The 23,624-nt window shown below is 37.1% G+C and overlaps 1 protein-coding gene across 1 annotated transcript; it reads left to right on the top strand.

Annotated features, from left to right (window-relative positions):
- Nucleotides 1-2,219: 2,219 nt before the first annotated feature.
- LOC117415823 (cholinephosphotransferase 1-like) lies at nt 2,220-22,119 on the top strand. Its single transcript, XM_034026667.3, has 9 exons — nt 2,220-2,692; nt 12,807-12,954; nt 13,461-13,602; nt 14,590-14,674; nt 16,750-16,881; nt 19,012-19,170; nt 20,066-20,191; nt 20,395-20,502; nt 21,849-22,119. The coding sequence occupies exons 1-9, from the start codon at nt 2,453-2,455 to the stop codon at nt 21,885-21,887; spliced, it is 1,179 nt and encodes a 392-aa protein (XP_033882558.1). The 5' UTR covers nt 2,220-2,452; the 3' UTR covers nt 21,888-22,119.
- The last annotated feature ends 1,505 nt before the right edge of the window (nt 22,120-23,624 follow it).

Below are 23,624 nucleotides of genomic sequence, written 5' to 3'. Positions count from 1 at the left end.
TTTTTAGAGCCAAATAAATATCCTGGTAGCGTCTTCATTTCCCACCATTAAAAACCCACTACACATGTGCGTTACATTATTTTTTCTTTATAAATACCTTTTGTTCATAAATTGTTTTGTTTGTGTTATGAAAAGGCAAACAATTAGACTCACCTTGATTTGAATGTCAAACGCATGCCTTTCAAGTGCTTTCTTAATGTAATTTAGAGTTACCGCTACTTTATTAAATAAAATACTATATATACACTGGCTGTGCCACATTTGCACTTTAAACTTATACTGTAAGTAAAGATAAGAAAACGGATAGTTCCAGATTTCCTTGTTCACTTCACCTGGAAGCAGCTAGTTTTTGAGTGACATCCACCAAAAAGAAAATGTCCTACTAAAGGTCAAGTTCCACATTCCAGTAGACAATATTTGAACCCACCTCCTTCACAGACATAGACATAGAAAGGTAAGCACTATGTGCTGCAGTCTTCAAAATGTACAGTCGCAGACAAAAGTACCCTCGACTCAATATAAGTTTAGCCACTAATTAATATGACAAAGACCAAAATACACAATTTCAGAAATTTCAAATACATTATTTGTTAATGACAAAACTATTGGTACCTTAAATCTGTAAAAATGTAATTGGAACTCATTGAAAAATGCATTCTTTGATTAAAAACCATTACACAGTATTAAGCTGCATTTTTAAGTCAATAGCAAGAAAAAATAGGTAATTATTTCCAACATCTATTGAAGAAGAAGGTTTTGTCAACATAGCAGATGATGGTCAAGACAAAAGAGTTGGATTCACATTTGAGAAAAGCACTTGTAGCAAACTACAACAAAGGAAATGACTACAGAACAGTATCTAACAAATATGGAATCCCAAAATCCACAAGAGCAATAATCAAGTACCACAGAACAAGTGGAAGTCCAAGGAAAATATCGGGTACAGCAGCTAGGAGAATTGTCTGAGCGGCTAAAAAAAAAAATCCAAGATTAACAGCCAATGATTTGAAGAAAGATTTAGAAGCATCAGGCATAATAGTGCATGAAAGAACTGTACAAAAGGCACCTGAACACAAAAGAGTTGCATGAACGCAGACCTCGCTGCAAACCACTTTTAAAGAAAATTCATAAAATTTAACCGTCTACAATTTGCCAAGAAATATCAACAGGAATCTGAAGCATTCTTTAACAAAATTCTCTGGTCCAATAAGACTAAAATAAAACTTTTCCCCAGAAATGTTTGGAGAAAAAAAAAGGGGAAAGTCTTCATTGAAGAAAACCTTGTAATACAGTTAAACATGGAGGTGGTTTGATCATGACATGGGGGGGTGTTTAGCAGTTCAGGGGCTATCAAAACATTCTACAAAGTACAATGATGACATCTGCTTGTAGGCTGATTAGCAGACAGTTTATCTTTCACCCAAAGCATAGGGCTTAGTCAACTGGAATTCTTGAAGAAAACAAGGATAAAAGTTCAGATCCCAGTCCAATAGAAATGCTTTGGACTGAGCTGAAAAAACTGTAGCAAAGCAATATGTATCCACTCTGTCTACGCTGAAGGAAATATGCAAGACAGAATGGGTCCAGATCTCACCAACAAGATGTAACATTCTGGTTAAGAATTATCATTAACGCCTGAACGTCGTAATAATGGAAAAAAAGGAGTACATATGAAATACTAGAGCAGGTGCCATACTTCTGTCATGAATGAACACTTTAAATAAAACAAAAAGAACATAGAGATTAATTGTTAAATTATTAGACATTGTGTGGTTTTTTTTGTTTGTTTTGTTTTTATTTTATAAACAATTGGTCAAAGTTTACCAAATGCTTTTCCTAATCTGTTACCTCGAATAACAGTATAATAAGCGTAGGGTGCCAATACTTTTGACTGCGACTGAATGCCGATGTCAATTGGAATCCCATCCATATCTCTAATATTTTCTGGTAAATAGATGTATACAGATGTACTCAGTGAAAACCGTACAATAGTAAAAGATAACTGCAGTATATGTAAAAAAAATCCATGTATATAATCAGGATATAAAGTATTAAAAAATAAATAAAAACATCCACGCATTGAACAAAATTCCATAATAAAGTATGGACTCTGTGTGCATTGCACTAAATGTATATTTTATGTAGCAACACCCGCAAACAGTGCAACAGGGAAATTGGTAGCTCACTATGTACTGCCTGTAGTTCAAATAGCACTCACTTTAAATTTCCCGGCTGTGCTGCCTTCTGGGCTCTGATTTCCTGCTCTAGCAGCACAAACACACGGGGATACAGAACAGTGTTAGCAACTTCTGGGGCTCTTTTGGTAAACGAGTTTATTTTCATGGACTAAATAATTGAAAACATCGCTCGTGGAAGCCAAAATATCAGACTGTCTACAAAATCGCCGTGTTTTTCAAGGGGTACCCTTGTTAAATCCTACAGCAAAATAACAATGGCACAGTGTACGTGGCCAGAGCCCCTGACAGCTCCACAGCTGAAGCGACTGGAGGAACATAAATACAGCTCTTCGGGTCGATCTATGTTCGAGCCGCCGCTGCAGATCTATTGGAACTGGCTGGTTCAACAGATCCCAATCTGGGTAGCCCCCAATACCCTCACTATAATTGGACTTCTTATTAATGTCGCCACTACACTTATCCTACTGTGCTACTGTCCCTCTGCCAGAGAGGAGGTAAGAGTACAAAAAAAAAACTGGTCTAAAGGGTACTACGCACAGAGTAACTTAATCATTCTGAGTACATTACAGAGACATTGCCGTGCCTCTAAATGCATAGCTTACACATTGCTGTTTTAATCAAATGTGAGAGATTTATGGTAGCTTACAGTTGTACTTTACTGTGCATTGTTGGGTATCTTTATCATTATTTCATTACCCGGTACTGTTTATTCACAATTTTCTTTTCTGTTGTAAAAGTAGGGATAAGTTAAAAAGTAACTACCATCAAAGCTTCACGTTCCCTACAGGAATAATGTTTTGGCGACGCTTGTGGAGTAATTTGACACCAGGCAGGTTTATAATTTAGTTTCCAAGTGTGGAACCAAAAAACACCCAATGCGGGCTGCATATTTAGGTTAGGTTACATGGGAATGAAAGGTAGTGATTTTATCAGTCCGGGTTTATTAATAATACTGTGTGTGTGTCTGTTTGTTTGTTCTAATATAACACAATTGAGCCTGTTTACATCGGTAATGTGGGTCGACTGGTTTTTTCACGCGGACTGGTTTCACAGCAATCGGGTTGTGTATGAATGGATCATTCATTATGTTCAGAATGATGTGGCAGAAATGTCATAGTTAAGCAAAATGCCGAAGTAAAGCAAAACTGAACGAGCTTTAAATTCTATAGCTACTAATATATATATATACACATACACACACAAGTTCATTGCTCTTTGTTTTTAACTAAATTGGTATAGTGAATAAAATGATTCCAAGCTGTAGTTAATTAAGTAGTTTGTGTGTAATTGGGACTGCTCACAGTTTAGTAACTGCAAGTAAGGAGTTCATTATTAAAAAAGGCTCAATGTTATTCAATGACTTAGCAACAGTATGAATGTTGTCTTCAATTACCCAGTCTTTCAAATTTAAATTAATTTTATCTTTCTTTAGATTTAGAATCGTAACAGCTTTACAGTTTAACTGTTTGTTTTGTTGTTTTTTTTAAAGAGGGTTAGAGAGTTGCTGTGTTATTACCTGAAATGTTAAGAAAACCTGAATGAACAAAAAAAAAAAACATGGGAGTTCTGCAGAAGGGTATTGAAGCTAAAAATTTATATTGTAAAACTTACTACACCTTTTAAACTAAATTATTCTGATGGTGTTATGAACATACATAGTGTTACATATATTCAGTATGTCTTAAAACTAGTTGTTTTCTATGTTCTCTTATCTAACATTTTATCTTGGGCTTTCATTCCTATACACAGGACAGGTATCTGACATTCCAGCACTGGGGTGCAGTGCTTACAGTAAGCCGTTTGGAATTCATGAGCACTGATTAATCCACCTACAAGGACAATTATACAGACCAGTCTGGCTGCTGTGTGTCTTTGCAGCACAATGGGTGTAAAAGAAACAGGTCTTAAGTAGATATTGTTAAAAGCATGTCTGCCATATTTTTTAACTGTCTGCAAACTGATACAGTGGGCAGTGTTGGAGTGCATGTGATGTGACCTTTACACTGAACCCAAGACAGCTTTACACACAGGTAGTTTTTATTGATCACAAAGGCTGTCCACTTGCACTGCTTATGAGTGTGAGTCTATTTACTGCATTTAGAAACACAGATATGTTATTGGAATAGAATGCAATATATTTCTACCTAAACTGACTAAATAGTTTTCTGAGTATTTTCCAACACTGAACTACTGTATAGTATGTGTTTGAGCTGCAGGCAGTGTTTAGTAGTTCTAATACATGAACAGTCCAAGTCTGAATAATACGTTTGGTTAATAAATAGATTATAATGGATTACTGTACTTAATGGCTAAAGCATTAAGATCTAAATCAACAGGTTTGCCCAGATTTTATTCCAGTAGATTTGAGCTCTTACATTTAATCCAACAGACAGGCTAGGCTTTACAATCTGGTATTGTTTCAGTGGGATCAATGATATTAAGGGACTTCTGGGGTTACGAAATAGGCTTTGACAAAACAGTTAACCCTAAACATTGCATAACAGAGCCAGTAGTAAAAAACAGAGATTCATCCCACTTCCCACAGTACGAGTGACTTAAATAATTTACAGTTACTTAACACACTTTAATGGCTCAAGTAATTGGTTTACATAACTGGTGTCCTTGTAGTGCATTTATTCTTCATTGGATTCCAGTGGTGTGATATATAATGCACACTTGTTGATTTTGTTTTGTGGGTTTCTGGTGACTCAAGAATAGAGCTGCATGAATTGATTATTCGAATCAAGATCTCCACAGGTTAGAGTCATTGGTTTTGATTGGGCTAATTTACCATTCCAGTTGAAACAAGAGACGAAACAGCTGCTTGGATGCATATACGACTCCTTAGACATGTACATTTTTTATCCAGTCATTTGGAAACCACTCAAGTCGTTTCCACCAGCCTTCTGGTCGGAAGATCACCCAAATGTTTCGATCTACCGTCATGGTACTGGAGATCGTCGCCACTGTATTTAGCACTGCAGAAAAAGCAAAACGGCGTCTCCGCTGGTTTTACAGAAAAGAGCAGAGCTGTGCTTGACGAGCTCTCGATCGATTACACACAGTCCTTCCAAAAGCATAAACAAAAACACGGCCTTCAGAGAGTGCTGTTTGTAAATACAGTTGTCGAGCCAACTGCAGTGTGTATGTACGTAGCCTCATTGAGTGCTGGTGCTCATACTGCACATAGTGTGGTTATACTGTGGTCTGCCCCCCCCCCAAAAAAAAATGGTACAACCAAGGTATATCTTGCAACACTGCAGGCCATACAGGTATAGGGAAGATAATTGCACTCAGAATTTGCTTTAATTCCTGTTAAGTCAGCCTAGTCTTGACTGCCCAGCCCATGCAAGTTGTGTGAGTTTTACCTTTTGTGCAGTAAAATATTGTACTTTATGCTGTATAGCCTACAGTATAACATTAACAAAGAAATACATTTTATTATTCTCCCTACAAAACAAAGTCTGCTTATTGATTATAATTAAAGACCACAAACCATCTGTAAATGGTGCATACAAAAAAAGAAATGCTGCCAATAAAGTATATGTATTGTTTATTATTATAAAATGACAAACTGGCCTTTTTACCCTTTGAGTCACTGAACAGCCCTGGCAACTTCTCACTTAGTAATACACACAATGTACTGTATGTTTCAGTGTATGATCCTGCTAGCAGGTGTTAAAAAGCAGATCTCGTCATGGGTACTGTTTTCCAAGGGTTCATGGGAAGACTGTGTCAAGTTTAATATGTCCACTGTGTTTCATCATCACCAGCTGCTGTTGGCAAAAGTTGTTGTCGCCAGTATATACGCCTAATATGGTGCACAGTGGTTGGTTGTGTGGTGGGTCAATTATAAAATTATTCTACAAAATTGGATGGTTAGACTGTTTCAGTCCACAGGATACTTGTGTTAAAAACTTGACTGTATTAGACAGTGTCAGCGTCCATTTCTTTTTACTTAAGTCAGGAAAAAATAAATCTAAAGATTGTGATGTTTTACTGGTGATGTAAAGTTAAGGTCAAATTTTGACAAAGGGAGCCAATATGCTGGCAACACAGGAACCGCATGGATTTAAAAGTTAATTCCTGATGTGAGTCAACAGTGGTTAAAAATACACCAACAACATGTTTTAACATGTCAGTTTCTGAGTGTAATAAAGCATTGCATGATTGAGGTTTTAACACTTTTTAAACCCAATCTGTTGAGAAGAGTAGCAAAATATGTCTCCCAGACTTTTGCAGCATCTAGTGACAAGTAGTCTAGAAGACTTGATACATCCAGACTTGAATACAATACACTGAAATAGGGTCAGTGTAGGAGCAAGACTTTTAAATTGAATTAGGTTTTTGATCAACATTTCATTCAGACAGCTACTGTAGATGGTTGTGTATCTGAGACCACTGTGTCAACATAAAGTATTGCTTACAAATTGTTTCAATTTATTATGAGAGAGAGAGAGAGGGAGAGATGTCATAGGGGTGGTCTGACTGCATTGTACTTTAGTTGTATATTGTGTCTTGTGGTTTGTATTCTAATCAAGATTTAGGCTTATTTATGGGTTTGTCATTTTGCCCAGTTCCCTGCAGAACAGGTTTCTGTGCACTTATGTTATGTTGAAAAACAGGTTTCACTCATTCTCTACAGCATACATTTAGTCAGCCTTTCAGAGAATTTCCACTTTGGGTTGGGTACCTACATACCATGTACTGTACATTACTGGACAGTAAGATACAGTTAGAAGTTCCTTAAACTCGCAATTTGCTGTTATATAGTCTTTATGTAACCATCCAATATCATCTCCAATAGCTGTTGATATTTTACAGCTTGTTTACCAGACCCTAATTAGCCCTTATTTTGGATGATACAATACCTAATGTAAGAGAGTCCTAGATTACAGGTTATTGGGGTCTGTGAAACCAGACATACAGTTTTACAATATCAAAAAAATTCTGCTTTTAGTTGTGACCTTGAAATACTGTTTCAGATCCAAAATAGCGACCCTGTTGTTTGTGGCACACATCTTTCTAAAACAACTCTTTGACACTACTGATAAGCAGTCCAAAGAAGTGGATCATGTGATTTTCTTACCCAATGTTTCGAGACTTCAAAAGTCTGCTGGACCATCTGTGCCTTTACATGAATTGTAGATCCTTGCAAACCCCCTGCAGGCGAGGCAGGACAAGTCATGCACATGCTTACGCTTTGTGGAAGTAGTTGTCCGCATATATAATATTCTATATCTATGGTTGTCAGTAGGTAGAGGCAGAGTCTGCGTCATAGGATTACGTATTCCCTAGCAACGCATGGATGCCATTCCACGGATGGGAAACTAGATTTTTGCCATAGTGTTATCGTTTCTGTCCGACTGAGAAACCTGTTTTTACTTCTCAGAACATTAAGAATGGCCTACGATTATGTGGAAATAATTAATGCTGTTTTTATTCTTCTTTTAAAAAAACTGTGATTGTGGGGTTTTGCTTTTGTTGTCGTTCCGATTATATATGGTTGCTGCACCATTAAAGACGTAACTTACACTTGATCACACGTGTGCTTGCAAGAATAAGTGGAACAGCTGTTTGTCACTGTTGTTCCATAGTTAAGGAATATACAACATAAATGTTTTTTCCACTTACCGGGAGTAAAACTGTACTGAGTCCCACATTTTATATTTTAAAACCTACATACTATATGAAAATCTATCTATGGGAAACTGAAGTCATGCAAAAGGATTATTGTAAAATTGTGGAACTTTGGATTTTTTTCTAAAGACCTTGAAATAAAAAGATTGAATATCTCAAAACTGTTTGGAATACACATTGGTGTTCTTCATCTGAACGATTTATTTATTTAACCCAGCTTGTCATGCTACGTTCCCGCTAGCCGCTCGCCACGTCGCCACAAGCGAAACGTTTTCCCTTGTGGCTCAACTATTTTTCCCGAAGTTCGCCACGGTGGCGAAGGCTTTGAAAAATGTACTTGTGTAAGACTGCCAGCACATTCAACGACCAATGAAAGCTCTTTAGCTTGATCACGTAACATATGCATGCCACAAACGTTGTGTTTGGTGGGAGGACAGAGGCTCTAATTAGCGTACGGCGCTGCTTGTAAAAAAACAAACAAAAAAAACACATGGCATCCAAATGGAAAAAAAATGTTATAAAACAAATTGTACAGCCCAATTACCAGAATTATCTTCAGAGAGATGTAGCCCAAGGAATACCAGTCAGCCATGTACACACGACTAAAATATGACCGTGATCCCAGTCACAGGGAGGTGAAGCAGTCATGGTTTCAAACATACCCTCTGGTCCCGAAAGAACATTTTCACATACGGCATGCCAGAAACACGCAGCTTCAAGATCACAGCTAAGTTTTTGTTTTGTTTTTTTCTCCCCCCCTGTTGTTTGCTATCTCTTTAAAATGTGTTGAAATATATTTTGGAAATAGTAACAGATTGGATTCGAAAGAGGAATACTTCAATAAAATAATAAACACATTTATTATTTTAAAAAGAATGATTCATCTCACTCTGATTTATTGATTTTTTTTTAAATCTCAGAATCGGTGCAATATTACTGTCAGTAGTCACAGGTGAAAGAATACGGTAAAAAAAACATTTTTTTAAACACAGTAGTGGCTGTACAATCCTACTAATATTCAAATTTCTCAGATAAAGCAATAATCAGCAATGTTTCACAGCATTATTATTATTTTTTGGTCATTCCCAAACTGAAAACACAGCGTAACGGCCTGAATACAGCGTCATTTTTCCAGGTAACAACGTAACGGCCCGTTAAGATCAACAGTGCTGGTGAGAACACTGATATATACAGTCTGTATAAAAATCACTACACAACATTTTCAGGAAGTTGGGTACTGTTTAAGCGAGTGTGGCAATGTGCCCCGCCCCTGTGTACATGTGTGTGTTAAGTGTTGTATGTTGCGTGTGTTAATGTTGGTGTATAGTCATTGGTACACGGGATATAAACGGGTCTGTGTTTCACGTGTATTTAAAAATGTAGATTTGTATTTAGGCACGAGGAGGGCACAAATCACTTCACGTGCTGGTTAAATGTAATATGTGAGCACGGGGTTGCACGTAATTGAATCCCAGCACAACAGTATATATAGACACATTTTCATTCACTCTGGGTTGTTGGGTGTTCGGTGAGTGGAGAACGGGATTGGAGACGGAGGTAATTGTGAATGATAAAAGTGAATAGTTAAAGTATCTGCTCACCGTGTTTGTTTGTCTGTCTAGTCCGTTTTGTTCGTCTATTTATTTTGGCCTCAAGTGCCGTGCCCTGTGTTTTGTGTGTTAAAACCTTTTATTTTCTGTTCTGTTTATTAAATGCTGAGCGAAAGCATTCGCTCAGCTTCACCAAACCACACACCTCTGTCTGTTTATTTCCTGCTTCTGGTCTGACGCCACCCACTCCGGCCGTCTTTGTGACAGCGAGGCATTTCAGTACCATGAGATTCTGTCTCGCTCTAAAGCAGCACAACACATTTATTCGTGCTGTGTGAATGGGTATTTTAAAAAAAATATATAAAACGTCTCGGAGACTCCTCAGTAGTGACATTTGTGTGTGAAAGGGGATTTAGTGTAGTACAGAACATATTATGTGGCCCTGCACAGAGTAAATAGTATGTGTGTGTGTGTGTGCATGTGTGTGTTTTTTTTTTGTTTGTTTGTTTTGTTTTTAAATAGTTTTATAAGTTTCATAATTTTGGCAGGGATGGGGTTAAAATCCCATTCCTGCAAAATCCATGTGCAGGATGTGTCAGTCCTAATTGATTAATTCATAGTCAATTAGACCCAGCCACATGGTGTAAAAAGGATGCCAGCAGTTGTTCTGGGGCTGAGTGCTAGTTTAGCGTCCACACTAAAGTCAGGCTTAATGCGTACACAGTATTAAAATAGTTTTGTTACAGTTCCTAGCAGTGTCATGGACCGCGGGACTTAATAAGATAGTATTCCACCATGTACTGTCTGTTTACAACCTTGCAAATATGCAGCCTATGCCCACGGAAGACATAGCGCTGCTTAGCATGAACATTATGGGTTTGTTTCTTGAAAACAAGGTATCAATGAGGGAGAAGGCAGCAAAGGTCTCACCATAAATATGAATTTAATTCTGTCGCTCCACAATTCACCATTTTACAACATAAGCCTAAAAAAGGTACAGCAGTATTGATAGTCGTTCTCAACCACTTCAGGCGCCTGTTCTGAGTACTGTATTTATAATGTCCACGCGTCAAAACATATCAGAAAGCATTTTGGGATATCGGAGGATACACAAAAAATGTAATACAGCGTTCACACTTCTGACAAACCGCACTGCCTAATGAGATCTAATTTAAAACCGGGCACCAGACTACCCCTTGAGGCGTGGACAGGACCTTAGACCCAGCTCACACTTGCGATTTGAGGCAACCCAGGGCCGCTTCAGGGCCGCCTTTTCTCATATGTGAAAGCTCCAAAAAAGAAAAGGCAACCCAGGGCTGGCCTAAATGTAGTCACTGCAATCCGGGACCATGGCCGGTCTTTACATATGTATGAATGCAAAGCAGATTCAGGGCCGGCCTTTTCGTATCACATGACCAATGTGGTTGCACAGCTCAGTAGCCGCTCCAATACTCCCACGCGCGAAAGGTAAATAGAAAGCTGAATGCTGTGCTAGGCAAATTCTAGCAGGTTAACGTTCAGATTGTTTCTTTCCTATAATATACGAGCTACAGTGCATTCATAATTATGCTTAATTTGTCACAATTACATTTTCTTCCTACATTTAGTAACTTAGCGATAAATATAAAAATTGCAGGATTGTGGCTCTCAATAATGATCAATAATGGTGCTGGCGACTTGGCATATTCAGCCACCATTGTTTATTTTGCACGCAACGATATACATAGCTACAGAAGTGTGCATCTTTACATTAAAATGCCAATCATTTCTTTGAGCTGCTTACTTTTACACACACACAAAATACTGTTCTCAGTCACAAATATTAAGATTGCTGATGCACCATGTGAGGGTGAGACTCTTACTGTAATATTTCAATGCCTGTTTTTGTGATTATTATTGTTAAAGTTACTCTACTGGCACTAGAGCAGTGGTTTATTATGTATCATGCATGTTGTTGAGCAAAGTGTATTTGATATGTGATGGCATATTGCTGTATTTAGATTAGGGTGATTCCCTTAATGAAGTTGTCATTTACATGTGGGACCAGTGTTTTGTTATAGCCATATGTTCGGTAATCTTCCAAGAGAAGGGGTAATGCTAATGTTCAGTGTTTACTGGTAATGGTTAGGGACTAGAGAATAATAATGACAATGGTAATAATAAAGAGTAAACAAAGACGGTATTTATGCAGGTTAAACAAATACGTATAAATGAGAAGAAACACGTGTAATGTATTTAACATTATTTAATGCCGTGTCTTTCCTTAGGAGGGAGCAGTAGTACTATTAGGTGGTAGGTCGTGAGTTTGTCTTGTGAATGTCAGTCATTGTGTACAACCTGATAGTCATTTGCAATCTTAGTGAAGTGTCCATTACGAAAATAAATATTTGTACCTGTCAACACTAGCAAGTTGCTGTTTCCCGCCTTCTAAATATCTCTGTGTTCTTAAGAGAATAATGTGATTGTGGGTGGGGGTCAGCTCAGACCGTCTCCCTGTTACATACCATAACAGTAAGTCAAAATCGTCAATATGTTTTTGTAATATATACCATAAAATTGGTACTGTGCTGCATTGAAAAAATATATATTAATAAGAAACATCTGCTATAAAAGGATTACTGTATATCCCAGTAGCTCTTCCATTCTGAGTGCAGGCTATCGTTCCATAAAAAGAAAAAAGCAGTTCGCCACGTTTTAAAGGCAACTTAAAAACGCAAATGTGAACGGGGTTGCAGACCTAAATATGGTTGTGGCCCTGGGCAGGTCTAAGACAAACAGTTGAGAGAAGCAGGGTGTGCTGTCTGTCCTGCATCGAGATAGCCTTTGCTTGGGTGCTAGTTTATTTTTGGTTTAGTTTTCATTTGTTTGTTTAAACTTTTTTGTTTCTTTAATTGTTTGTTAATAAAAGCTCTTTTTGAACTGCAATCTCCTGCCTCCTGCCTCTGCTATTCTCTCTGCTAGCCTTGACCACAGCTCTTCCCCTCCACAGCACGTTTGCTGCTCTGTGGTTGCTCATGCTGCCCACAAATGCTGAACTGACCTAAATGGCTTATGGAGATTATGTAGCCATTTGTTAATTGGAAAACCCTGATTTTCCATGTGCAAATGACCTCCTGAGAAGTGGTCTTTAAAAATGTTATCTTTTTAAAGGTATTACCTGATAATCGATTCTGCAGAGCCCTCCAGCAGTGTTATGGTGCACCATTAAAAAAGGGTCCCTTCCTTTAACTACTTTAATTGAATTAAGGTTAAATAAAAACTTGAAGCAAACATGAATCTGTTGCAGGCAGGGCAGAATCAACATTTTAATAACTTTTGTTAGAAATAAATGCAATGTACCATGAAGAAAATGCTCTGCTTGTGGTTTACAACACACAATAGCACATGGTATTTAAATTGGCCTCCTTTACTATTTCAGGCGCCAGGGTGGGCATTCCTGTTAAGTGCATTCGGTCTTTTCATCTACCAGTCCTTGGACGCAATCGACGGAAAGCAGGCTCGAAGAACAAACAGCAGCTCTCCACTTGGGGAACTGTTTGATCACGGCTGTGACGCTGTCTCAACAGGTAATTCATTTCAGCACTTTCATGCCACAGCTGGTGATTCAGAAGATGAGGAAAGTAATTCTCCAAAACGGTAGACATGCTCAGTATGTTGTTGTTGTTGGAAAACCTATGTACAGTTGGGTGGTATCTTTTGAAAAATATATATATATATATATAAGAATAATCATTTTGCTCGTCTAGGTTAAAATCAATTTCTTACCTCCTTATCAGCTTTAGCAACACTGTCACTGTGAGTGAGTTGCAGTACAGGGAGTGAATTTGTACCAGGAGGCGACTTTAATTCTTAGGTGTTGTCTTTGAAACCTCCATGTGGCAAATTGAGTAAAAGTAAAGACACTAAGGATCTTCAGCAACAGAAAATAGGGACCACTGATAATATTGCTTATGCAAAATTATTATTATTTTTAAAACCTTGATTTGCACTACTTTAAGTTGGCCAACCACATTCCTTTAATCCTGTGTTGATTCAGCTATGCTCTATTTAACTGTGTATTTCTCTTTTCAAGTTTTTGTTGCTATAGGAACGTGTATAGCTGTGCGCATGGGAACCGATTCTAACTGGATGTTCTTCTGTGGTTTTATTGGCATGTTCATGTTTTACTGCGCGCACTGGCAGACGTATGTTTCTGGAACACTGAGATTTGGATTGTAAGTAAACTCTCTTTATAAAGGGGTCAGTGGGGTCTGTACATTCTGGTTGCTATTAGTACATACTGCATCAGTGTTTGTATTTCAACTTCCAAGGTTGAATGCACTTATTAGGGATACAAAGTACCACACGTTCTTTAAAATCCCATAGGGAACCCTTTTTGTCATGTGACTTTTTTATGCATTCAGTACATTTGAGATACAGTATGTGTAAAGACTTTTATTTATCTCAGTCTATGGCCTGATTACAGCTAGACCATTGGATCCTATTATTTATTTTGGCAGCATTTAGACCAATCACTGTTTTACGTAATTTAAGTGGGGCATTTTATGTTTTAACAAACTCAATTATTCATTCAAAAAATAAGCTTGGATTAGCCACTTAGACACTCCTAGTACACTATATAAAACCCTGACTTGGCTGCACATGCTATGGAACCAAAATGAAAGTGTCTGTAGTCTGTTAGTCTGTTCTAAGAACTAAATAAACATGCAATATTATCTAAATAAACATGCAATATTATCCTTTGTTTGTGTGTGTGCCTTGGCACAAAGACTGGAACAAACAGTGTATTTGTTACACCAGTGCAGTGTAATCCTCAGTCATGGGAATCCTGTTTTTGTGAAATGTATTTATAGTGAAACTGACTGCAAACAAAATGGCAAGGCAAAGTGTTCAGCACAGGACACAAGAGCATGTCTCCTGGTGGACTTGTAGAACATTAACACATCAGCAGTTTTATTTCAGCTCAGTTACGTGACAATTCAAGCAGGGGCCTGACAGTTGTCTGTTCCCCTTCTGCACTGGATTGAATGTCATAGGGAAGTCACCCATGCTGCCTCGCTGTGCTGCTGCTATCACTGTTGTCTGGTTTACCCTTGTTACACAGACCTAAGACAGAGACCCATGTACTGAGGAACAATGGGATTGATGTGGTGCTGCTGATTTGGGTGTGAATATTTCTCTTTGTCATCCTCGGTTTTCAGAATTGATGTGACAGAAGTCCAGGTCTCCATTACAATAATCTATTTGATGACAGCCTTTGGAGGAACCGGCTTGTGGGATTACAGGGTAATAAAGTATTGCATACTTCCAATAGGCATATTTTAACCTGCAATTGCTAACAAAATATTATAAAGAGTTAAAATCAGCATTTGTGGACTTTAAGTGGTTGTAGTCAACAAAATCATTTTCACTTTAATTCGCTGTATAGGTCTTAAATGTGCAGTTTTGAAAACAAAATATAAACGTGCATTTTCATCTGGTACCACACTAGGTTAAAGAAAGTTCTCGGTTTGCTTGTCTTGCCTTCCAAAAGGTCTGTTACTGATTTACTTCCTAGGTTTCACCCCAGCAGATAAAAGCATCTTACTGTCTGCAAAGCATGTCAATCATTGGGGGAAGCAGCTGGTTGGTTACTGACCGGCAATTGGGGTGGGGACAAAGCAGGTGAAATGACCAAGAAAGTGCAAGGAAATCTGAAAGAAAGGCTTACAAACAAATTTCTTTATCTTTAAAAATGAAAAACAGTGTTTGTTAAAATGTGTTTTAATTGGGGTCCCCCAGTGGCTCACCTGGTAGAAGCGCAGCAGCGTGATGTGCAAGGTGAATCGTACAGCACAGGTCCCTGTCCTGGCTGTGCAAAGTAGGCCGGTTTTTGCTGGGGACTCTGAAGGGAGCGTTGCATTGGCTCTGGTGCTCGCATGAGTTAGGGAGGCAAAACCAGTAGGGACTGTTTCTGCTCATCATGCTACAATGAACCCTGCTGGCCAGGTGCCCAGTGAGCTCGAAGACGGAAACCTGCAGGGCTGGCCTTTGTCCTCCAGAGGTCGGTAGCTCGCTGACATCCGCTGGGTGGAAAAGGAAGCTGACTTGTTCATGGGATCGGAGGACGCCCACTGCATCTTCAGGACTCCTGAGCCAATTGCTGCAATGACAGAAAAAGCAATTGGGCATTCCAAATTGGGGGAAAATGTACATTGGAGATTAATATAGTGAATGGATGTGCATGGTGGGGTAAATGTATGGAATTTTTGTTAGCTGCAACCACTTTAATAAATTAATTGGGTAAGTTAATATTTGTATTTTATATTTGAATTCCTTTAACATATCATAAAGTGTTAAGGATTTCTAAAAACAAAACTACAATACCGTAACAGTCATCTGAATGTGTAGATCATTTATGCCAACCTATCTTAATTATTTCAAGAAGCTTGTGATATTGATAGCTGTTTACATACAGTATGTTGTAACCATACCAGGATAGGTCCCAGCTGCTGGTGTTCTGAATGCAAAGTTCTGAAAACTAAAAATGTTGTAAATGAAACTTTTGAAATGTAACACTACCTTAAAAGATACCTTGATAGAGTCTTCACAGATTTATCAATTTGCTCAAGAACTTGTTCTTAACCACTCGTTTCTAACATATCGTGTTGTGAAGGCAACATAAGCCCCTTGCAACACAACTCTGTTAATATGAAGTTTAAAGTCTATGTTTTAAATAGACTACCTGTTTCATATGGATGCCAAAATATGTTCAATCATCTCACTGTTGTGACCTGAGTTAGCCAAGATAAAGCTGTCAGTCTTTGATTTACTGTATCAATTCAATTTTAAACGTGCCTACAATAGAACAATGGCAGCCACACAGAGCTATTGTACGGTAGAGAAACACTTGAATACAAATTCACGGGCCAGAATGGTTGTTTGAGTCTTTCATTATTATTTCTAGTACTGTACTTGATAAGCACTTGCTTCAGTTTGAAGTCTTTGTTTATTTTTTCTTGTGTGTATCAATGTAACACATTAGAAATACAGTACTGTACAGTGTGCTGTACACTGCTACACTTTTTTTTTAATTAGGTAGAAGGGAAGGAGTGTTCAAAGTCAAATATTTCAATAAGAGCTTTTGTTTCACTTTTACTGCTGCCCAAGGAATCTTGAATAAACTGCTACAGGGATGACTAAAAGGTAAATATCTTCATGACGCTGGGTCTACCATGGACAAGAAGCATTACATTGGCAGATGTTGTTTCCTGTTACACTGGCTTCAGTAATCATTCAGCTGTGCATGTGTGACTTTTTAATAAGAATGTTTACACTGATAAATAATCCAATATCCTCTTCATTGTTGTTTTTCCTTAAAGCTTCCAGTCCTAGGATGGAAACTCCAAACCTTTCCACTACTTGGCATAATGGGCGGAGCGCTATTTTCCTGTTCCAATTACTTCCAAGTCATTTTAAGTGGAGGTGTGGGCAAGAATGGGTCCACAGTAGCAGTAAGTCATATTTAAAATTTACACAATTAACTTTTTTGATGGTTAACAGCACAAAAACTGAAACCGTTGTTTTATATGGTCTTCACATCTGCCATGTTGTAATCCTAGTTTCTTGCACAACACCGTATTGGTAAAACTTATTGCTGTTATATCATTTAGTAAAAGGTAAAGGGCTCCATTTTAATAATTTAAACAGTGTTGGATTTTTTTTATTTTATATATATATATATATATATATATATATATATATATATATATATATATATATATATGTGTGTGTGTATACAGGGTTAGAAACTAACAAAATCGTGGTACTAGGACTATTACCTTTTGAAACTTGCTAGTCCAAAAAAACCAGATACAATAAACATTATGGTCCTTTCCAGATACATTGATTGTGTTTCTGCATCTGCCTTCCCCACATTCCAAACCCCAATAAAGTCTGTGTGGACACCATTGACAGTGTACTTCTTCACGTAGCATACCACTATGTTTTTTTTATATAATTTTACATCTAGAAATCAACTAAAGAGACTAACTTGCACAGTTAGATGTTTGATATTCATAACAGCAGACCTTAGATACAGTGCCTTGCATAAGTATTCACCCCCCTTGGACTTTTACACATTTTATAGTGTTACAACCTGGAATTAAAATGGATTTATTTGGATTGGGATTTTTACCATTTGATTTACACAACATACTTAACACTTTGAAGGTGCAAAATATTTTTTTTTATTGTGACACAAAAGTTAATTAAACAAAAAAATTGTTGGTTGCATAAGTATTCACCCCCCTGAGTCTATACTTGGTAGAAGCACCTTTGGCAGCAATTACAGCTGTGAGTCTTTTTGGGTAAATCTCTACCAGCTTTGCACATCTGGATCCTGCAATTTTTGCCCATTCTTCTTGGCAAAATTGCTCAAGCTCTGTCAAGTTGGATGGGGACCGTTTGGTGAACAGCAATTTTCAGAACAGATTCTCAATCGGATTGAGGTCTGGGCTTTGACTGGGCCATTCTAAGACATTCAGGTTCTTGTTTTTAAACCACTCCAGTGTAACTTTGGCTGTGTGTTTAGGGTCATTGTCCTGCTGGAAGGTGAACCTCCGCCCCAGTCCCAGGTCTCTTGCAGACTGAAACAGGTTTACCTCTAGAATTTCCCTGCATTTGGCTCCATCCATCTTGCCCTCAATCCTGACCAGTTTCCCAGTCCCTGCCGATGAAAAGCATCCCCATAACATGATGCTGCCACCACCATGCTTTACCGTGGGGATGGTGTTCTCAGGGTGATGAGCAGTGTTGACTATGCGCCACACATAGCGTTTTGCGCTAAGGCCAAAAAGTTCAATTTTGGTCTCATCAGACCAGAGAACCTTTTTCCACATGTCTGCTGTGTCTCCCACATGCCTTTTGGCAAAATCCAAACGGGATTTGATATGGGCTTTTTTCAGCAATGGCTTTCTTCTCGCCATTCTTCCATAAAGCCCAGCTTTGTGGAGCGTCCGGGTTATAGTTGTCCCATGAACTGTTTCTCCCATCTCAGCTGTGGATCTCTCCAGCTCCTTCAGAGTTACCATTGGCCTCTTGGTTGCTTCTCTGACTAATGCCCTCCTTACCTGGTCACTGAGTTTTGGTGGACGGCCTTCTCTAGGCAGAGTCGCGGTTGTGCCATATTCTTTCCAAAGTTCAAAGTTTGGGATATTTTTTTATAACCCAACCCTGATTGGTGCTTCTCCAGAACTTTATCCTGGACTTGTTTTGATAGCTTCTTGGTCTTCATGATGCTGTTTGTTTAGATATGCTCTCTAACAAACTCTGGGGCCTTCCAGAAACAGGTGTATTTAATCTGAGATCATGTGACACTTTAATTGCACACAGGTGGACTCCATTCAACTAATTATGTGACTTATAAAGACAATTGGTCCACTTCGACATTATGGACTATTTTGTGCAGATCAGTGACAAAAAATCCAAATTAAATCCATTTTAATGTCAGGTTGTAACACTACAAAATGTAGAAAAGTCCAAGGGGGGTGAATACTTATGCAAGGCACTGTATTTAAATCAATTGATCGTTTTACCTGTTTCTTGCTTATTTTATGTATTTAATTATTTATTTTGTCCCACAGGACACCAGTGTGCTTTCCCCAGGCACTCACATAGGTCTTATCTTAACAATGGCTGTCATGATCTTCAAGAAATCTTCCAGCCAGCTTTTTGAAAACCACTCCTGCCTGTACATCTTAACATTTGGATGTGTGTTTGCCAAGATTGCCAATAAACTTGTTGTAAGTTTAATTTTTTGGTATACATGTCTCTTTTTATTGTGCCCTGTCGTTATAATAAATAATTAATCACTTGGTAGTTAAGTGGTATTTGTGCAATTAAGCTTCTGTAAGAATATTAAGTAGATTACTTTTAACGTTATTTCTCGCAACTGGTGTCCAGTTAACCCTATGAGACAATTGAACATTTCCAGAGATATACAAACACTTCAATGTTATGGTCTGCAGTACAGTACCTGGACTGGTTTGAGTAGGTCGGAATCTTAAGAAACATGATCTTGCATGCGATTAGGGTACAGGTTCTACTTTTATTTATTTATTTATTTTTAAATTTGCTACCTGCCTAAGCAGGGAAAATGTCTATCACATTGAAAGAAGTACACACACAGTACCACGTACAATGACAAGATTGAAATATTTCAACTTTATCAAAACAAGCTCTGCTTTCATACGGGTTGAACACCCTTTTTTTAGAAAAAAAAATTCTCCTAAGCATTGGAATTCAAGTGCATTACTTAATGTTATCTGATCAGACTGTTGTCACAAGACCACTTTTAATATATTCAATTGAAAGGTCATATTTTGTGTCCTCTCTGTGAGTAACAGCACAGGCCTCCGGCATCACATCTCAATCTAACACTGGCAAGGGTAAAGGGAGTAAGTTTGGAGCTGATTGGTGAATTCTGTTTTCAGTTGCCAGTTAGTTTTGACGTAGTGACACCAGTCTTGTACTGCCAGCCTTTCTAGGTATCGAATACACTAATTCTTACAAAATAATTATGGTCAACTTTAGTACAAGTTAAGCACATAGTTTACAGCAGGTTTTGGGGCCTAGAATGCTAAACCCCTTGCAGGACTGTTTCTGTAATACTGTATTCTGTATTTCTTTATATATTAGGTGGCACATATGGCAAAAAGTGAGCTTCATCTACAGGATACAGCATTCATTGGACCAGGGCTGCTGTTTTTGAACCAGTACTTCAACAGTTTTATTGATGAATACTTTGTTCTTTGGATAGCGATGGTAATTATTAATTTTTATGTATTCTATACTGCACCAAACTTGTACCCTCCCTAGTCCAGACTATATAATCAATGTGTATTTTATAATTGTTTGTCCCTCCTTTTTTTTTTTTTTTTAGTATGTTTAATAGCAGCTGTTTGTATTGAAATAGAATGGAAGCTCTTTCTCTCACCTTTTCAATCCTGTATTTTTTTTTCATCTAGCTCATCTCTCTGGTTGATCTGGTGAGATATTGCAGTGGCGTATGCATACAAATTGCATCGCATCTTCAGATTCAAGTCTTCAGAATCACGCCTCAAGTTTCTGAGCAGGTTCAAAACCACCATGACTGACTAATAGCCCAAAAGGAGGAGGAGATTATTTTACAGGAACCCCTTTTAAATACAGCAGATCCAGATGCAGTCCAAGAAGATCTCCAAAATGAAAATCTAATACATTTTGACACTGTAATCAGTATTAAATAAATACGATAACAATTTAGAAATACAATAACAAAGACTACTATTTTCATTGGACTGACAAAAAATAAAAAATACAATTCTACAAGGTTTTCTATCATATCTGAAACAGATACCAAGTGAAAGGTACCTTTCTGACTGAATATTTTGTAGTTTGTTTAATACTGGCTCTTGATTGAATGTATCATTATTTTGATTAGAATGAATAAAAAAAAAATGAAACATTCTTATTAATTTACCATCCACTACATTTAAATCAGGCCAAAATAACAAAGAAATAGAATCATGGTATAAAACCATATTCTTTTTAAACCAATGGGAGCCATTTTGATTAAGGAGATTCACACAATATGCAATAAGCATCTTCAAGGACTGCAAGTACAAAAGGGTTTGTGTTTTTAAAACCTCCTCCTGGTGGGCATATTGCACAGCAAATTAAAAAATGATTGAGTATGGAATTGTTATGTTAACAGACTTAAACTGCATTTTTTTCTATTTTATATATAAATTATTTGTATGGATGAAGGCGCTAAAGACTCATTATTCACCGTAAACATTTTTTTAACAAAGTTTTTCAAATATTTTCACAGCATAATCTGTCTAATGTCAAAATTATTATTATTATTATTATTATTATTATTATTATTATTATTTTACATATTAGGTGATTATAACTAGAAGCTTTATATCAATGCATCTGTTGTAATTAATTTCTAGGGTCAGTAATTTAGTTTTAGTAGACATTTGTCCACTGTGTAACTGATGTTCTGATTCGTGAATGTGTGGCTTTGTCGTGGCTAAGGCAAGTATGCTTCATAAGCAAGATATCAAGCATCTTGTTGCTTTAAGCAACATCTAAGATCCATTCTGGGCTTTTCAATGAGAAAAAAGGGATCAAGCACTAATTTAAAAAGGGACTGATCATTTTACAATCCATGTAGAAAATGTTTGTTTAAAAGAAAAAAAAACAGGTGGTAAAAATCTGTTCTTCTGTTCTGAATAAACTGAAGTCTTGTAGCAAAGTGCCGTTGCAGCAGTCTGTTTTGGTTTTATAATTTGTAATGTATTATTTCATAAGGATTTTTTTTTTATATATACACAAATGCAACTATGCCATACAAAACACATTTAACAATAGAGTAATATAAGCAAAAGTTGAAATAACACCATTAACATTTTAACTATATTATATTGCTTAGGATGAAGGTTTTGCGATTGCTGTGACCCCCTCAGAATAACATGGACAGAAGAGATTTTCCGCTGTTGCTGCAATGAAGGCATGGAAAAAAACTTGACTCAGTTACAATACAGTATCGGGGATGACAGGTCAAATGCACATTCTGCACATTTTTAACATGAAAAAGATCATGAGAAACCATGAGCTCTCAAATGAAAGTTTAAATATGTTTTGTTCTATTTTATTCAGCAATTAATCATTTTAAAGTTCTGTAAATATATATTTTAAAACTACTTTCCCTTTTGTGTCCAGTATGATTTATTTTTTTATGCAACTTCTTTCTAAGTTCAGATTGAGCTCCCATGAGGAAAGTGTCCTTATTCTTTTCTTTTTCATAATTCCCATATTCTAAAACTAAAAACATCCAGAATAATATAAACAACGGTTACCTGTTTTAACAGCAAAACATAGAAGAATTGTATGGTAACTTTTCTCAGTACACATACTGTACAGTAGCTGATACAAACAAGTATCAGATTTACAAAGCTTTTGTTCAGGAAAAACAAACAGGTCATCTTACAAACTATTCAACCTAGGAACACATACTGTTACATCAACATCACCAGGTTTGTTTGTTTGTTTATATATATATATATATATATATATATATATATATATATATATATATATAATATTACATTTTAGAAACAATGTGCAAATAAGTAAAGGTTTTTGGTTTATGTCGCAAAGTCGCTCTTGAAACGAATTCCAATGAAAAGGGGATTGGGAGTAAGGGGTGTTTCCACTATTACTGAACATCTGCAGGGATTCTAGACGTCTTTCTACTAGATTCAAATATAAATGTATTAGACATGGGTACCTTGTCACAGAGACAGCCTGCTGGTAGTAGTTTTCGGTTCAAAAGAAAGTTGTTACCTTCTTTTAACACTAAACACAACTCCAGTTGCAGTGTCGTAGTACAAGTACTGACCTAACTCTTATCAGCTGCTCTAACCTGTGGAATTATTAAAAAATAGTTTAGTTGGTTTATTTTGAAAAATGCTTGTGGATGATACCGTAGTGATTTATAATCTTATTTCTTACTGTAGCCTCTCAGAAAGTGTCACAAGAGAACAAAGCACTAATATGGGGCAGCATAATGTCCTAGTGTGTGGAATAATCTGATAGTACAAAGATACTTTGTGGTAAAATCTGTACTGGGATGCTTGTCTGTGCCCACAGAAAAAAACAAAAAAAACAAAGGCAGCTACAGTTCACAATCAAATGACATAGGGATTGTAAAACTATGACAGATTTCTTAAAACATAGAGAAAACAAAAAACGAAATACATTGCAAAGTCGGAAATTGTGTAATAGAAATGATCACAGGGGCTCTTAGTTACAAAGCATGCCTTCTGGATTGGGTGTGACTCAGGGAAATCTGTGGTACATACTGTACTGTATGCATTTAAGAACAGGGTAGTGTCTTTCTCATCACTGTGCTGCTGTTTTTTGTTTATTTTTTTCTATAAATCAGATATATGTCTAGTATGTACTAACTATTGGGTGATATATTTTTTTTTTTTTAACTAATGGATGTATTTAACTCAAGGTTTTTTTTAGTTATGCTCCCATTCCTAGTAAAGTACTGGATTTTTAAGCTAGATTTTTTAGGGTGGGGGGTGGAGGCCTAGCTCTTCCCAGTGGCTCAGTAGGGTTCAGGTCCAGCTAATGCAAAAGATTTACATAATCGTCATGGAACTATTAATAAACTACCATGTCGGAAAACAACTCTCAA

The sequence above is a fragment of the Acipenser ruthenus genome, chromosome 7 (assembly GCF_902713425.1).
Source record: "Acipenser ruthenus chromosome 7, fAciRut3.2 maternal haplotype, whole genome shotgun sequence".
In the NCBI taxonomy this organism is placed as follows: Eukaryota; Metazoa; Chordata; class Actinopteri; order Acipenseriformes; family Acipenseridae; genus Acipenser; species Acipenser ruthenus.
This window is presented reverse-complemented; position numbering and strand designations above follow the sequence as displayed.

Coding starts and splice junctions, on each gene's coding strand:
- LOC117415823 (XM_034026667.3), top strand. CDS start 2,453: ATGGCACAGTGTACGTGGCCAGAGCCCCTGACAGCTCCACAGCTGAAG. Junction 13,603..14,589: donor GGAACACTGAGATTTGGATT/GTAAGTAAACTC, acceptor CTCGGTTTTCAG/AATTGATGTGACAGAAGTCC. Junction 14,675..16,749: donor CCGGCTTGTGGGATTACAGG/GTAATAAAGTAT, acceptor TTTTCCTTAAAG/CTTCCAGTCCTAGGATGGAA.